Below are 17,841 nucleotides of genomic sequence, written 5' to 3'. Positions count from 1 at the left end.
TGAGGCTCATAGAGGTTATGTGACTTGTTCAAGGTCATTTTTCTAAGGTGACTGACCTGAGTCTCTGACTCATGGTTCAGCTATAGTAAACCTCCTTCACAGACCTGCTGACTGGTTAGGCCATGGGAGCAGTTTATTTATGCTTTCACTGTAGTCAACTTGTCTAGGTGCCTACCACATCATGTAATGAAAAGACATGAATGTTGAACTAGTACCGTTCTGATGGAAGGACAAAATGCACTCACATTCCTTGGTGTTGGGGGGCGCCAGGAGGCAGGAGTAGCAGACCATGCCATAGATGTTCCTGGGTCTGTTTTCCAACATGTAGTAGCTACAGGAAGGGCAAGACAAGACAAAACAGACTGGTGATCCGGGTGTTACCATGAGCGAGTGCTGACCACTTGGCATGCCCATGACCAAAGCATAATCTAAGCGGGGCCTGAGACAGACACCATGGGATCAGGAGTCCTGCTGGGAAATCAACCCACTTTGATCACTGAGTTTCCTTGGGGGTTTTCAGCTTGTCTTGGAATGGAGTATTCTTTTGCTAATATTGGGCCAGTTTGGGTCTTTTTAAAATCTTCCCTTTTTGGTTCCTTTCACTGACGAGTTTGTTTACTGTGTGCATATCATCACCATCTTCTTCAACCCCATCCACCAGAAATTTCTGTGTGCCCATCATGTGTATGCCCTGTTTAGCTTTCTGGGTGTTTTGCCAACTAGGGACCCAGGCACCTTTGGAGGAAGAGCAACCCCTCAGTGAGTGCCCATCTTGTAGCTATAGCCTAGTGGGATTACTGGCAGATGTGTCTATGCCTAGGACACTGGCACCTCCCAGTAAGTACTTGCTGACTAAGACTGAATGGAACTTGCCGGCAAAGTGTGGCTACAGCAGTGTCTAGATAGGTCAATACAGAGGACCTCAGGGATATCCTGCAGTACAGCCAGGCCATAACTGAAATGTATTTGCTTTCTCCTGAGGGAGCATTTGACTGACAACACCTATATAAGTTAATGTCGGGGTTGCACACACTTAAAGAAAAAGACAAATCATTCATGGTAAGACTGTCCGAAGTCCTTTAACCCCCACCAATGTTCCATGATGCCTTTTGAGTTTTCTGATGTCGATATGCCAGCCCTATGACCATGCTGACTCTCAGAACGCCCTACCCACAGAGCTCTGCCACTGAGGGTCTGCGTTCTCTGTAGGCCATCCCACCTCTGGTCCTCCCCTCCAGGGCTCACGGCTCAGGTGCCTTTCCACCTGGAGGCTTGGCACTTCTCTTGGTATGTGCTTGTTTTCCATAAGCACAAATTCAGTGGTGATCATGGAGCCATTTATTGTATTGTGAGAAATCCATTAAATAATGTGAGCTGATGCCAATGTTTTCCCTTATTGCAATTTCAAAAGACGAAAACCCTCTCTCTGCTACTGGATTTTTCTGTGGTTGGTTTTTATTTTTATTTTTTTTTTATTAGCTGTGCACAGCTAGGCCCTGCTGTTGTAGTGGTAACTGGTAGCATGGTGCAGGAGTGCTGGGGGAGTTTCGGATTCTAGCTGCCATTAGCTTGATCATTACCAGTACCATCATAATCATAATTACCTGACCTTCCTCAGAGCCTTTTATCCTCAGATCCCTGTATATCTTATAAATATAAAAACACTCCTCAGAGAAGCCACCAAAAACCAGTTTCACAGTTAAGCGTTCTGGAAAAAGCCTCTCTCAAAAACACATTCTGCCACCCTGCAGAAGCCATCTGCGCTATGGGAGCAGAAAGCGATATTGGGGCCCATGTCTGCATGTGGCCTCATGAAGGTGACAGGCTCCCGATCAGCCAGGCCAGTCCCCCTGCAGTTTTCTAACATCTAGACCCAGTGTTGCCACTGTAAACCTCGAGAAGAAATATATTTACTGAGAAGGGCTTCTCGTGGTTAACCGAGCACAAATTCATAACCAGAATCCAGCAGCCATAGCTGACAGAGGCCTCTCACACACACTGCATTTCAGAGGAAAGCTATAAACTGAGCCTTCAGCCTCCTGCACTGTGCTCCTCCTGCAGGCTCAGTCGACCCTTATAAAGGAGTTCTTGGTTTTATATTTTGACTAGTGGGCTGAGACTGGCTCCATCCAATCAAAACTATGCAGCTATATCCTCATTTGCATCTAACCTATCAGAGTGGCTTCATAACAACCAGTCAGAACACAAGAAGCCGACCAATCAGGACAGTGCTATTTGCACCAGATTGCATATTCAAATTCATCATTTGCATAAAAATGGGCCAAACAGGGACGAAGGTAGAGACTTTCTCTGTAAAATGCAGCCTCCTCTTTGTCTCAGTAGAGTGCACCTCTGGTCTCTCTGGTTTGCAAACTGTTTACATGAATAAAGTTTCTCCTTTTACCGCACCCAGGACTGGGGACTCTTGTTGGCATTAGACTGGTGGCAGGAAGCTTTTGTTGACACTACTGTTAGTTGGTCCTCTTTTCACCTCTCCCTCTAGTGTATTCTTCTCCCCGCAGTTGTGATAGTCTCTATTCCTAGTCTGGGAGTACCTCAGGGCTAGCCTTGTTCATACCTGTACTCCTAGTACCTTGTGCTAGGTACTGAGGAGAGAAGGTTCTAGGCAGGTATTGATTAGAAAATAAATTAATGAGACCAAGTTTTTCTTCATAAGTCTGACAGAAGCCCTGAGGGTGTTTAGCTCATCCTTCCTCCCTTTTCTAAAACCAGACCCATAGCCAAGCTTATTCTGGTTAGCGCTCTGGTGCTGAGCTTCATTTTAGATGAAGACCCACAGCCACCCAGGTGGGCATAGGATACTTGGGCTTAGAACTGGGCACCCAACGGGTCCCTGGGACCACTACGCTTTCTGCACACCGGAGGTTTCTCCACCCTGGGACCACTCTGCTGCCTCTTCTGGGCACACAGGCACCTTCTCAGGCAGGCTGACCGCTCCTATCCTGAGTGGACATCTGATTCCCATGGCTGCAGCTGTGCCTCCTGTCCTGAGTATGTGTCTGGACGAAGCTGTATAATGTAGTAAATAACTTAGTTGAAGAAACAATATTGAAAACTATAATTTTTTTAAAATGTTGGCTCCAGGAGGCTGTTAGGGAATCATACTGTCTCAGGGGGTGTGAATATTGAATACCTCACACATTTCCTAACACATATTGCACAGAACATTTTTAAATGTTAGGTTTTTCTCTTTAGGATTAACTGCGACTCCTCATGGTGTAGTTTATATCCACATCTCTCCTTCTGGGCCAGACAGGAGTGGAGAGTAAATGTTTCACTTCTTCCATCTGACAGACTTCCATCAACATGAAGCTGGATGTTCGTTTAGGAATCTGTACCCTGCTAAAGAGTCCCTTTGTCTTTCTGTAGAGGTGTACTTTCCTACTCTTTGGTCTCCATTTTGACTTTTCCTTAGTTTTTTTTTTTTCTTTATTTTTTCTTCTGCTTTTCTTCCAGGGTTGATTAAAATGAGTAGTCCAAGACAAGGCTCAGATTAAATGGGGCCTCTAGAATCTTCCATGTAGAAATTGACTTCCTCCAAGACAATAGGTATACAGATTTTCCCCAAAGATTCTCTTTTCTCGGAGTTCCTGAGCTTGTAATGGATGCCACTGAGCTATTGTTTCTGAGCTTGTAATGGATGCCACTTGCCCTCTACAGTGTTGGCATGTAGAATCAACCACTGTGTCCATTGCCCCTGTCCTCCAGCCATCCTCGAACGACTTATTTGAAGGGGATGGATGTGGTATGGAAGCCAGCCAGCAGAAGCTTCTCTAATGGGTGACGTGATGCCCTGGGGGAAGTTATGAAATCTCATCTGTCACTTGTTTCTCTTCTCAGGTTTTGTTCCTTGGTCCTCCCACACAAGCCTTTCTCAACAGGAAAGCCCTGTGTAGTACTCATTGTTCAGCCAGTGTCCAGGCCACATACTGATACACAGCAGAGATGGCAAAAAATAAGGAGAGAGTACTTGCTAACCCAAAAGAGAGAGAAGGCCAAAGCAACCTGTGGTGTCAGGAAGACAAGTAGGAGGCAGTCTGTATCCACAGACTAGGGGCCACAGGGACTCGGAAGTGAAAACAGCCTTTCATGGAGCTGATAATGCCAACTTGCCAAAACTCCTTATAATCCTCCTTTGTGACATAGCATGAAAGCTTCATTTTGTTTTCAAAACCTAAGGCATATAATAGAAAGCGAGAGGCCTTTGGGGTCCTAACCTGATAAAGCACTGTGCTCATTAGAGCCAGTATGAGGAGTTAGGGGACTGGAGGTTAAGTAGGGGCCCTCTATTTTGGTGGCCTTGAGGTTGGGAGTAAATTATTTGAAAAGTCATATCACAGCACAGAGCCAAACTGGAAACTGACTATACATTTTCATATCCGTGGAGGAATGAGAGAACACACTGAGATATGTGCTAAGATATGTCTCCTGCACAAAAGCCTTCACTCTTTCAGTGAGTGCTCCAGGCCTCACCTTGTCCTGAGTGCTGAAGACGAAGTGTAGAAGAAGCAGGTTGCTGTTCTCATGGAGCACAGAGGGAGTTACTCAAGATTTCAGAGCTGAAAAGACCCTTTTAAGAGTACAGATGCCGGCATCCCTGCTAATTCTATACATGGTCATTCTTATCTTTTGAAGCTTTCTACAGGCAGGAAGCTTATGATCATTGTCAGACTTCTTTCTGGGACCAAGCAAATTGTTTTCATTGCCAAAGAGCAGCCTTTCTAGTGACCGAGCTGGCACTTGCCTACAGGACAGGGTTATTTACTGCTTTGGTCTCAGGTCTTGCCCTTTCTGTCTAGAAAGTCTCTGTGAGTCTAAGTAAGCATGAAACAGGCTGCTCAGTGTGCATAGTCACTGCCCCTTTTGGATCTGAAATAAAATCTGGCTGAATCTCACAGACCACTGGGGGATGCATGCATGGCTCTGAACCACAGCTGGGCCAGAGCCAGCAGTGGTGATGGGCCAGGCTTCCTTTTGTACCCATCCCTCTTTGCCCTTTACAGAGTTGCCTTACTAGAGGATCCTATATGGACCAGTGGCTCCGACAACATTAATAGGCAGGTGACTTCAATATCCAACCTCAGCTTCACATCTGTTTATCCATCTCTGTGTTAGATATGTTGGTCTGGATGTCACAACCACCTTGAATTACACACATAACTCTTCCATCTTCCCTCCACCTCCCCACCAAAATTCTTCTTCCTCCTGTATTCTATGTCTTAGCAAATGGCATCCCTGTCCACACAGCTGGCCAAGGTAGACCTCTAAGAGTCCTGTTCAGAATCTCCTTTTCTACATCCTACATGCACTTGGTCTGCAACTCCAGTCACTGTTATCTTCTAACCAGCTCTCACATTTTCCCTCTCTTTCCAACTTCCAATGCTTCCTTGCCCTGGTCCTCACAACTTCCCACCTTATCTCTGGTCTCCATCTCTTTCCTACTCAGCACGTTTTCCTCACTGTTGCCAAAAGAATCATTCTAAGGCACAGTCTGATTATCTCCTACACCAGCTTATACATCTGTGTTATGACCTGCATCAGCATCAAGGTAAAGACTCGAGTCTTCAGCACCATTTTCCAGAGCCCTATTCCATCTGGTTCTTTCTCCCCTCACTAGTTCTTCACACCTGCCTGCATTCACTGTCCATTTGACCACAGGAACCCACAGCTCCATGTCCTGTCAGATTGTTCAACCCTTTGAGTTTTGGCTTGAGTATCTCAAAGGGTTGAATGGAGACCTCTGTCTCAATTCTGTCTCACTTAGCTTGATTGACCCCTACCCATCCCAGTGTCACCCCAAGAAGTCTTCTAAGACCCTTCCTGACCCCAACCATGGAGTGATGGCCCTTCCTCAATTTGTAGAACACTATGTGTGGTCATTGATTTTCTTGTATCATTCTTCCACTGAAAAGAAGGCACCATGTGTTTCCTCTTTGTCTCACTAGTACCTACCTGGTAGGTCCTTAATCCAAAGGTTTACTAAAATAAATGCAGAGCTGTTATGCTAGATTGTGAATGTTAGGCCAGATTCTCACACGGAGAGGCTTTCAAAATAAGTTGAAGTTATTTTGCAGAGGGTTAGTTGCAAAGAGGATTATTTTCTCTCCAAGGTGAGCATGGCAAGGGGAGGATGCTTTTTTTTCTCAGCACATCTATAGTTAATCCATGAAACTGCATGAATTATTTATCTATACCAATAACAAAAACAATCAAGATAACATTCTAGGAACTATGTAGTAATCAGAGACTGATTCTAGCCATCTAATGTCAAGATCCTACTCAGTTTCTCTCATTCAAGCACAGTGTCTGCACAGAGCAGTCTCTCAATGGGTGTTTGTGTAATTGGGTGGGAATGCATCAGTTCTGCTCCTTACACCTTACTTTTGGTGGAGCCCCCACAACACAACAACCTCGACAACTAAATTAAATTAAAGATTACTCAGCTAGAGTTCTGATCAAGATGGTAAATGCTATGTTTGCCTCCTCCCACAATGACATCAAAATTACAACTAAACTAAAGAACAACCATCACTGAAAACTTCCTGAAGTCTAGCTGAACAGAAGTTTTATAACTAAGGATATACAGAAAAAGCCATGTCAAGACTAGTAGGAGGGGTAGAGATGAGGAACAGGCTGGTCCCACATCTCCGTGTGGCAGTTAAAAATTAGAAGAGGTATCTTGGCTATGGAAGTCCTCCCTGAGGAGTGAGGGGACCCAGTCTCACACCAGGTTTCCTAGTCCAGGGATCCAGTGCTGGGAAAAAAAATCCCCATAACTTCTGGCTGTGAAAACCAGTGTAGATTGTGGCTGAATGAGATGAAGGGCTGGAGTCCCAAACATTTCTCTTAAAAGGCCCATGCACAGACTTACTCGCTGATGGACTCACTCAATCTGAGCTCCAGCTGAGGCAGCGGCTCAATGGGTGCCAGGCACACATGGAGAAGAAGTGAATTGTCTGGCTTCAGGGCAAGGGCTGGAGAGGTAGATTTCTCCCAGACAGAGTGCTGGCAGAAGCCATCATTCTTTTGTTGAGCCCTCCCCTAACCTAACCTGCACAACAAAGCAGATGCCATATCTGAGTCTCTGTTAACCTAGCTAACACCATTCTCCCTACCCTGGTGATTCCCTGAGACCCCTTCTTACCTAACTTGTGGACCCAGCCAAGCTGCTTCTAGTGGCTTTTCCATATAGACAGCTTGTCTTGGCTCATGTTACAGACTTTTCTAAAATCTCTCAAAGGTCTGAAAACCCCAAACAAGCAATATTTGGCCTCAGCATGCCTCTTAACTCTTGCTAAGCAGCCCCAAGCCCAGCTCTAGTGATAGCTAGCCTCAGTTCGCAGGTTAGACTTTCCTGGGTACTTCCAAGCCCAGCATAAGTGGTAACCTACTGCATATCACTTTGCTGCCCTTTTTGGATCTGAAATAAAATCTGGCTGAATCTCACAGACCACTGGGGGATGCATGCATGGCTCTGAACCACAGCTGGGCCAGAGCCAGCAGTGGTGATGGGCCAGGCTTCCTTTTGTACCCATCCCTCTTTGCCCTTTACAGAGTTGCCTTACTAGAGGATCCTATATGGACCAGTGGCTCCGACAACATTAATAGGCAGGTGACTTCAATATCCAACCTCAGCTTCACATCTGTTTATCCATCTCTGTGTTAGATATGTTGGTCTGGATGTCACAACCACCTTGAATTACACACATAACTCTTCCATTTTCCCTCCACCTCCCCACCAAAATTCTTCTTCCTCCTGTATTCTATATCTTAGCAAATGGCATCCCTGTCCACACAGCTGGCCAAGGTAGACCTCTAAGAGTCCTGTTTAGAATCTCCTTTTCTACATCCTACATGCACTTGGTCTGCAACTCCAGTCACTGTTATCTTCTAACCAGCTCTCACATTTTCCCTCTCTTTCCAACTTCCAATGCTTCCTTGCCCTGGTCCTCACAACTTCCCACCTTATCTCTGGTCTCCATCTCTTTCCTACTCAGCACGTTTTCCTCACTGTTGCCAAAAGAATCATTCTAAGGCACAGTCTGATTATCTCCTACACCAGCTTATACATCTGTGTTATGACCTGCATCAGCATCAAGGTAAAGACTCGAGTCTTCAGCACCATTTTCCAGAGCCCTATTCCATCTGGTTCTTTCTCCCCTCACTAGTTCTTCACACCTGCCTGCATTCACTGTCCATTTGACCACAGGAACCCACAGCTCCATGTCCTGTCAGATTGTTCAACCCTTTGAGTTTTGGCTTGAGTATCTCAAAGGGTTGAATGGAGACCTCTGTCTCAATTCTGTCTCACTTAGCTTGATTGACCCCTACCCATCCCAGTGTCACCCCAAGAAGTCTTCTAAGACCCTTCCTGACCCCAACCATGGAGTGATGGCCCTTCCTCAATTTGTAGAACACTATGTGTGGTCATTGATTTTCTTGTATCATTCTTCCACTGAAAAGAAGGCACCATGTGTTTCCTCTTTGTCTCACTAGTACCTACCTGGTAGGTCCTTAATCCAAAGGTTTACTAAAATAAATGCAGAGCTGTTATGCTAGATTGTGAATGTTAGGCCAGATTCTCACACGGAGAGGCTTTCAAAATAAGTTGAAGTTATTTTGCAGAGGGTTAGTTGCAAAGAGGATTATTTTCTCTCCAAGGTGAGCATGGCAAGGGGAGGATGCTTTTTTTTCTCAGCACATCTATAGTTAATCCATGAAACTGCATGAATTATTTATCTATACCAATAACAAAAACAATCAAGATAACATTCTAGGAACTATGTAGTAATCAGAGACTGATTCTAGCCATCTAATGTCAAGATCCTACTCAGTTTCTCTCATTCAAGCACAGTGTCTGCACAGAGCAGTCTCTCAATGGGTGTTTGTGTAATTGGGTGGGAATGCATCAGTTCTGCTCCTTACACCTTACTTTTGGTGGAGCCCCCACAACACAACAACCTCGACAACTAAATTAAATTAAAGATTACTCAGCTAGAGTTCTGATCAAGATGGTAAATGCTGTGCTTGCCTCCTCCCACAATGACATCAAAATTACAACTAAACTAAAGAACAACCATCACTGAAAACTTCCTGAAGTCTAGCTGAACAGAAGTTTTATAACTAAGGATATACAGAAAAAGCCATGTCAAGACTAGTAGGAGGGGTAGAGATGAGGAACAGGCTGGTCCCACATCTCCGTGTGGCAGTTAAAAATTAGAAGAGGTATCTTGGCTATGGAAGTCCTCCCTGAGGAGTGAGGGGACCCAGTCTCACACCAGGTTTCCTAGTCCAGGGATCCAGTGCTGGGAAAAAAAATCCCCATAACTTCTGGCTGTGAAAACCAGTGTAGATTGTGGCTGAATGAGATGAAGGGCTGGAGTCCCAAACATTTCTCTTAAAAGGCCCATGCACAGACTTACTCGCTGATGGACTCACTCAATCTGAGCTCCAGCTGAGGCAGCGGCTCAATGGGTGCCAGGCACACATGGAGAAGAAGTGAATTGTCTGGCTTCAGGGCAAGGGCTGGAGAGGTAGATTTCTCCCAGAGAGAGTGCTGGCAGAAGCCATCATTCTTTTGTTGAGCCCTCCCCTAACCTAACCTGCACAACAAAGCAGATGCCATATCTGAGTCTCTGTTAACCTAGCTAACACCATTCTCCCTACCCTGGTGATTCCCTGAGACCCCTTCTTACCTAACTTGTAGACCCAGCCAAGCTGCTTCTAGTGGCTTTTCCATATAGACAGCTTGTCTTGGCTCATGTTACAGACTTTTCTAAAATCTCTCAAAGGTCTGAAAACCCCAAACAAGCAATATTTGGCCTCAGCATGCCTCTTAACTCTTGCTAAGCAGCCCCAAGCCCAGCTCTAGTGATAGCTAGCCTCAGTTCGCAGGTTAGACTTTCCTGGGTACTTCCAAGCCCAGCATAAGTGGTAACCTACTGCATATCACTTTGTAGCTCATACCAAATGGCCCCAGGCAGGACACAGGTAGCAGCTGATCTTGGCTTGCACCAGAGGCCCTACCAAGAAGTTCTAGAATCAGCACACCTGGTGGCCAATTTCAGCCTACACTGGAAGAACTCCCAACTACCCCCACAAATGATATATTCAAAGGGTAGACTCAGCGGGCATCAGAGTCCCACTAAAGGAATCCTGCTCCATAGGGTCAGCCCCTGCAAACCAATTCATCCATTATAGTCATAGCCACTCCTCACAACAAATCAGTCCCTCCTACTAATGTGCCAACAGCAATCAAGGCTCAAGAAAACAGGAGGGCACACATAACTCGCACAAAGGACACACCTGGATCTAGCACCTGGCTCAGGTGACCAAGGAGACTGTGCCACTGGGCCCCAGAGGACACCAACTACATAAAGGCATTCCCCCAAGACTAGATGATGTAGCAGCTCTACTTAATACATAGAAAAAATGAGGAGACAAAAAAAAGTCCCAAATGAAAAGAACAGAACAAACCTCAAAAAAAAAAAAAAAAAAAAAAACCAAATAAAATAGAGACAAACAATGTACCAGATGCAGAGTTCAAAACACTGGTTATGAGAATCTCAGTGAGAAGTTCAAAAAAAGATAGAAAACATAAAAATGGAGATAGAAAGCATAAAAAAGAACCAGTCAGAAATGAAGAATTAAATAACTAATGAAAAGTAGGTCTTGAGAGAATCAACAGTAAATTGGATGAAGCAGAGGATTAAATCAGCAATTTAGAAGATGTTACAGAAAACACACAGTCAGAACAGCAAAAAGAAAAAAGAAAACAAAAAAATGAGAATCGTATGAGGGGCTTCTGAGACAACATCAAGTGTACCAACATTCACATCATAGTGGGTACCAGAAGGAGGAGAGAGAGAGAGAGCAAAGAATTGAAAACCCATTTGAAAAAATAATGATGGAAACTTCCCTAACCTGGTGAAGGTAATAGACATACAAGCCCAGGGAGTGCAGAGTCCCAAACAAGATGAATCCAAATATAAAAAAAAAGAGGAGAAGGAGGAGGAGGAGAAGGAGGAGGAGGAGGAGGAGGAGAAAGAAGAGAAAATATAAAAAATACGAATAATAAAATGGTAATAACTACATATCTATCAACAGTACTTTAAATGTAAATGGATTAAATGCTCCAATGAAAAGACATAGAATGGCTGAATGAATAAGAAAACAAGCCCCTTACATATGCTGCCTACAAGAAACTCACTTCAGATCAAAAGACACACACAGACTGAAAATAAAGGGGGGTGGAATAAGATATTTCATGAAAATGGAAACAAACAAACAAAAAAGCTGGGGTAGCAATAATATACCAGACAAAATAGACTTTAAAATAAAGGTTATAACAAGAGACAAAGTAAGACGCATCAATTCCACCTTTGATATTTAACCGAAGAAACCCAAAACACTAATCTGAAAAGACATATGCATCCATATGCTCATTGCAGCATTATTTACAATAGCCAAGATGTGGAGGTAACGTTAAGTGTCCATCAATAGATGAATAGATGAATAGATAAAGAAAAGGTGGCACATATATGCAGTGGACTATTACTTAGCCATTAAAAAAAAAAATGATATCTTGCCATCTACAATAACATGGATGGACATAGAGGGTATTATGCTAAGTGAAATGCCAGACAGAAAAAGACAAATACCATATGATTTCACTTATATTTGGAATCTAAAAAAATAAATGAACGAAATAGAAACAAACTCATAGATAGAGAAAATATTTTGATGGCTGCTAGATGGGAGAATGGGTGGAGGGATGGGTGGAAAAGGAGAAAGGATTAAGAAGTACAAATTAGTAGTTACAAAATAGTCATGGAAATGTGAAGTATAGCATAAAAAATATAGCGAATAATATTAAAATAAATATGTATAGTGTCAGACAAGAACTAAATTTATCAGGGTTATCACTGCATAAGTTATATAAATGTCTAATCACCATGTTATATACCTAAAACTAATACTTTGTATGTCAACTGTAATTGAAAAATTTTAAAAATATCTAAAAAAAGATTACCCAGCTAGAGTACTTTTATTTTTATTATCTTCTAAGAGAATAGTTTAATATCTTCCTTGGGTATACCTACCTGCTTTTTGTGTATTGAAACATAAGATTCTGCAATATGTTTTCCAAGCTCTCTTTATTCATTTGAAAAATATGTTTGAATCACGCTCTGTGTCAAGGACATTGACATGGGATTGTCCAGCAGATATTTGGCTATGCAGATTTGTAATTCAGGAGGTAGGGCTGAATGGAAGCAGAAAACTGGGGACTGGAGGTGGGGGTGGGCGGTCACCAGCAGAGAGATGGTGGTGGAAGTTATGAAGATTTGTGCTTCTCAGTAACAAATTTGAACCGAGGTTAATTTCTGAGAGTTTAAACTATCTCTTAATTTGAAAGAGTTATTCATTTTCAATCTATTCCTCAATTGGAGGGACTTTCTGCCTCTTTTGTACTTTCTTTTTCTTATAGACTAATGCCCAACGTTTTTATTTGGATACATTCTTCTTATTTTCTTCTTCCTCTTTCTTTTCATGTGCACAAGCAGGTTGTAAAGTATATTAAAGTATATTTAAACTACTCAAAACGCCACTGCCACCCATGACCACCACCGGCGCCTCTACCATTAGCATCTCCATCATTATCATCGCCATCACATCCACTACCTCCATCACTCACCACCATTATCACTACCACCTCTACCTTCATCATCACTGTCTCCATCATCACTATCACTACCTCCATCATCATCACCACCTCCACCACCTCCACCACCTCTCGACCACTCTATAGCCTTCACCACCGCTTTTGGTTTCTGGGTAGCCCTTGCAAGCATTATTTTGTGTGGCCACTAGAGGGAGGCAGCAGCAACAGCTGTAGCTTGGTGTTTACTGGGTGTCAAGGCTGTACTTTCCTTATCTCAAGTAGAACTTGCAAAGTGTCCTGTCTATACCAAAGAAAGTTCTATCTTCTTGTGTCTTTTAGCCTAATTGCATTTTCACTTGCTTTTTTGGGAAGATTTTGATATATAATCGAATTGTGGTGGAATTACAGGCGCCATATGACTCGAATATTCCTATCAGTGGCTTTTACCCTCAATTTTTTTTCAGAATACTAAAAAGAATACTTTTGTGTGGAATTTTAGTTTTTTCTCTAAAAAATTCCATGTGTTATCTCACTGTAAGTATTCAACAAATGTGTTTGATTTGGGTAACCAGAGGATATTATTATGACCGATGTCACCTTAAAGAACAAAGAAACTGAGCCTGGGTGGGCTGCCCGTCCATGAAAGGTGGTGGGATGTGCCATTCAAGATGCCATGTTTCTCGATGCCAGACACATGCTTTCCTCTCTGCCAAGCTACTCTCACAGAACAGGACAAATGAATGGCAGCAGTGACGCTATACTGTAGCCCTGAGTTGCTATGTTCCCAGGGATCCTCACCAATGCGACATTTGGGGCTTTCTGCAGAAAGTGTCCTGAGATGCATTTTGGCAGAGCCCCATGCTTACCCAGGGAGACAAGGCCCACACTCAGCGTCATTCTCCATGTCCCCCGGCGTCAGCACGGTGGCGCGGAAAAAGCCTTCACAGTCTTTGTGGCGCCTGCATATCTGGTAGCCTCCTTTGGAAAATTTCTCTGCTGGGCAGGGGACGCAGCCATAGTCCTCATCTTTGGTACCATAGCCACAGGCCTGGCCGAGGAAGATGACAGACGACACAGGTGAGTACAGTGGCCGCACCTGCCATGGCTGCACCTGCCATGACCAAACTTCTTTGGGTACACTACGCACACTGGGCACAGAGGGCGCATCAGTCACATGAGCACATGAAGCACACGGCACTGATTCAGCTTGGGGACCATATATAGAGCAACACAGGGTAGGGTGATGACAGCCCATGAAGGAGGGAGAGCTCACCAGGCCCAAGGGAGACGTGGTCTGGCAACCAAGAAGCGTGCCTTACCAGGTAGGGCTCTTCCCCTGGTCCACACTGGGGACACTCATGGCACAGCCCTGTGGTCTGGTTGTAGTACTCATTCTCGCCACAGTTGGAGTATTCTGCTGTGGCTGAACACATCAGAGACACCTGCCACAAGAAAGGGGTCGTTTAGCCTCCATAATTCCTGAAGACACATATATAGTTAGTTACTTGGGGTCGGCGCCCAGACAGCCCCCAAGGCCGCGTAAGGAAGGAGCCTGGTGGTGGGGGCCCTGCTCAGTCAGTTGGTGCCACATCCCCAGGAAATTTAGCTAATAAACTGGGCAGGCTGCCCTGCTCTCATAGTCTGGCCTCACTCCCACCAACTCCTCTCCCCTCCATCCCATCTTCAAGGCCTGATCCAAACTCTTTTCACCCATGGACTCTTTCTTCCATTCTCTCGAAAGTCATGATGAGACAGGCCCTCTCTCAGTCTCTGGAGCAGAAGGTCTTTCTGCCACACGGGGCCTCTTCTCTCCCGAGGAGGAGCCCCGTGGTAGAGGCCTGGAGCTTTCTCAGCTGTGTGGCCCCCATTGTGGCTCACCATGCAGGCATTGGATTGTGTATATAGCAACATAAATACACACTTCAAGACATTTCTATCTATGAAACCCTATAAAGGAAGCCATCAACCAGGAAGTCTAATTTGAACCCTGGGCACTGTTTAGTGCTTTGCAGATATTATCTTTTTGCACCCTCAGAACTCAGTGAAGGAGGTGCTTTTATAGTTGTTCCCATTTTACAGCCCTGTAAATTGAGGTATTAGAGGCCAAGGAAGGGGCCCAAGGTGGTGTGGTTAGTGAAGGACACAGCCCGGATGGGAGCTCCCACTGGAACCTCCACCATGGCTGCCATGGGCACTTCCTGGGCTGAGGGTGCAGTGTGGGCAGGTGCTCTGACCCACTTACCATCAGGACGGGGAGCCAGGGCATCTGTTTGCAGTCACCCATATGGGCCATCCTCTTTTGTGGGTTCACCTGAAAGACACAGTTTGTTAGCAGCAGCGGGGCCTGCAGAACCTGAGGCTGCTCCAGGACTGGCTGGCCACTGCCCAGCCCCACCCCGTGTCAGCTGCCCTCATTGTATCCCACTGAGCTTGAGGGACCTCCCAGCAACCAGAACGGGAATAGCGACACCCTAAAAGAAAAGACAGATTTAAGCTGAGCCTCGAGCACCTCGGACTGACTCCAGTTACGTCCCCCTAGCATCACCTCATCCCTGGGAAAGAACTCCTAGGAGGAGGAACCAGGTCACACTGAGGGCCACTGCTAAAGTAGCACAATGATCAGCTGTTTCGTCTGCTGGGAGAGTCTGCTGATTCCCTGATCCAGGGTGCCCCTGGGGACAGTGCCAGGAATCAGAATCCAGCTCACTCCTTCCCAACCCCACTTCCCGCTCTCCTAGCCCCTTCATAAGGTTCTTTCTTGTCTTTGCAAAGAATAGGTCATCCGTCAAAGTGACTGAGAGGATGTATGAGTCCAACCGCTTAACTTTCACTTTACGAGATAACTGAAGCCCACAGAAGTTAGTGACTTGCCTAAGGTCACACAGCTGATGGACAGAGGAAGGCTACAGCCCAGGTGCTCAGATACTTTCCCCCAACCACTAAATTACGCACTGTTTTAAAGGAGGAGGTATTATTTTTCACCTTTCCACTTTCATAATGGGAAATCTGTGTTTCTAACTCAAAGCAATTTTACCGGGGAGCCTGGCTATACAAAGAGAGATAATGTGCTCCTGTGAGTGCCTAAGTCCTCCAGTTGCCTCACACTGGGTCACTGTCATCTTGCTTTGACACTGGGGATGAATTAGTGAAAAAACAGCACGCCGCCTTCTGATAGCTGGGTTGTGTGAGAAACCTTCAGAATCAACCACTGAGTCAGACTGTGAGTCAAACTGACCTTTCCCCCTGTGAATCTTCTTGTTCTTGGTGAGCCATCATTGCTCTTGGAAACCCACAATCCTAAAATACCACACACAAAAAGGCTGTGCAAGAACTCAAAGCAGGAGACCGATAAATGGGAAATCCATTCTTTTTTTTTTTTTTTTTTAAGGAGAAAAGCCCTGAACTTTGTCTTTACAATATCCTAAAGGCATTAAGGAGAAAAGCAGCCAAAAAATTATTTATTGGAAATAAGGAGGTTAAGTTTGGGAAAGAGGAGGGCTCTGTAACTCAGGGGTTCAGGAAGGGTCAGGGTGGGATAGCCAGGGGCCAGTTAGTAGGGCGGCTGGGTGGGGCTGGTACTGAGGAGAAGTAAACTCCCCGAATGTACACACATACAGACACGGTCTTCTTTTCTAAACCTCCTCCACCCCAAGATTTAGAACTTTGCTCTGTGAGATTCTGGGGAAGAGAATGCACATATATGAGAACTGCCCAATGCATAAATTTGTAGTGACAGGCCAGTGAGGGACAAGCTTTGAGCCTGCCTGCCTCCCAGATTTGCTGGCCTTCCAGGGAGCACGTAGCTCTGCTCCCCGTATCCCGAGGATGCCTGTCCAGCGGCAACGCTCCTTGGTCCTGCCTCTTGCTGGGAGCAGCAAGCACTCATGCTTCCCATAAGAGACTGGATAAAATCAAATGGGGCTTTAGCTATCCTGCTTATTTATTATTACAACTAACAAAAAATCCATTGGAGCGCCATGCAGGGGAACTCCAGGAATACTCACGTAGAATGGCCTGGGTTCATATTTGTAAAAGTGTCTGTGTACATAAAAGCAGATCTGGAGTGACATCCACTACAATTTCAACAAAGATTTTTTGGCAGGGAGTGAAATAGGGTGGAGTGACTAAAGATTGAGAGGAGGTTATGGGGAACATTCCCTTTTGATAGAGTGCCTGTAGTCAGAATGATTTAGAAGAGTACATATGAACTCTGATCGGAGGAAAACACAAGAAAGAGATTTCCTTTGGGAAGAAGCACATCTCTGATTGCTCAGAGGAGGGGTTGGGGAAGGACGTCACGGGGGCCCAGATCTTTCCCAGGATTTTCCCCTGTTGGCACAGTTTCATTGGACAAGTCTCTCACCTGGTGAGTACCATTAGGTGGCCTTTGGGGAAAGGTTAGGTTTCAAGGAATTTCTTGAAGAGATACAAAAGCTGCCTTTTTGAACTTTCTAGCACACCGTCTTGCAATTCACTACCACATTTACATTTGAAAAACACTAAGTGGACTAAGGTGAAATTAGAGCGCCCAACTACCCCTCAGTGAAATCCTGGGTGCTTTCCTCCTAGTAGGCAGGGTGGAAGACAGAGGGAGGCCCCACCTGCAGCCTCACCAGGTGGGAAGGGTAAGGTGCAAACAAAGGTTGAAAGGGAACTTAGGAGCCAGCATCTTGGCTGACAGCCTGGCTTTTGCTTCAGGATGGTGGGCAGCAAAGATGAGTTTCCACTGAGTCGGGCCAGAGGCTCTCCTGAGGAAAGCTGCCTGGAAGCCTTCCAAGAACATTGCTAAGGGTTCTAATTTAATTGACTTCTAATTATAGCTGATCCTGGGAGGGCTTCCTTGTAAGCACTAGGAGGCCTGGGTCTCACTTTAGTGTCAACCGAGAGCACTTACTGAAAGGCTCCTTAAAGGTGTTCCCAGGCTAACAGAAGACAAAAAGAAAAATAAATAAATATACAAAGCCAAACAAAAAGTTTGGATGGGTTTTCATTATTTTCAATTCTCTAAGATGGCAAGTGGGGTCGAGGAAGGAAGCTGAGGGCAGCCTTCTGGTTAGGATTCCGTTCCTGAGGTCTGGCTGGCCTTTGCAGAATGCAGTTCTGCACTCCGGAGGAAGCCCAGCCTGGGGGCTGGTAGGGCCTGAGCTCCTCCCAGTCCT

The 17,841-nt window shown here is 45.1% G+C and overlaps 2 protein-coding genes across 12 annotated transcripts in view; one reads left to right on the top strand and one right to left on the bottom strand.

Annotated features, from left to right (window-relative positions):
* EDAR (ectodysplasin A receptor) overlaps positions 1-17,841 on the bottom strand; it is a 97,533-nt gene that overhangs the window by 24,488 nt on the left and 55,204 nt on the right. For 9 of the 11 annotated variants that reach the window (XR_002776277.1, XM_023520497.1, XM_023520496.1 and 6 more), the window contains 4 exons: positions 14,925-14,993; positions 14,002-14,124; positions 13,549-13,730; positions 246-331 (listed from right to left, as the gene is read on the bottom strand). Coding sequence is in view for 10 of the 11 variants with exons in the window: in XM_023520497.1 (XP_023376265.1) it covers positions 246-331; positions 13,549-13,730; positions 14,002-14,124; positions 14,925-14,993 (460 nt within the window). In the remaining variant the exon portion in view is untranslated. Of the gene's footprint in view, positions 1-245; positions 332-13,548; positions 13,731-14,001; positions 14,125-14,924; positions 14,994-15,227; positions 15,361-15,664; positions 15,896-17,841 lie in introns of those variants that run through there. The other 2 variants (XM_023520499.1, XM_011375287.2) reach the window with 2 other exon arrangements.
* The window catches only part of CCDC138 (coiled-coil domain containing 138), a 162,857-nt gene that overhangs the window by 113,533 nt on the left and 31,483 nt on the right, over positions 1-17,841 (top strand). The gene's annotated exons all lie outside the window — the stretch shown is intronic.

The sequence above is a fragment of the Pteropus vampyrus genome, unplaced genomic scaffold (genome assembly GCF_000151845.1).
Source record: "Pteropus vampyrus isolate Shadow unplaced genomic scaffold, Pvam_2.0 Scaffold269, whole genome shotgun sequence".
NCBI lineage: Eukaryota > Metazoa > Chordata > Mammalia > Chiroptera > Pteropodidae > Pteropus > Pteropus vampyrus.
The sequence above is the reverse complement of the archived record's forward strand: the minus strand, read 5'-3'. Positions and strand labels throughout refer to the sequence as shown.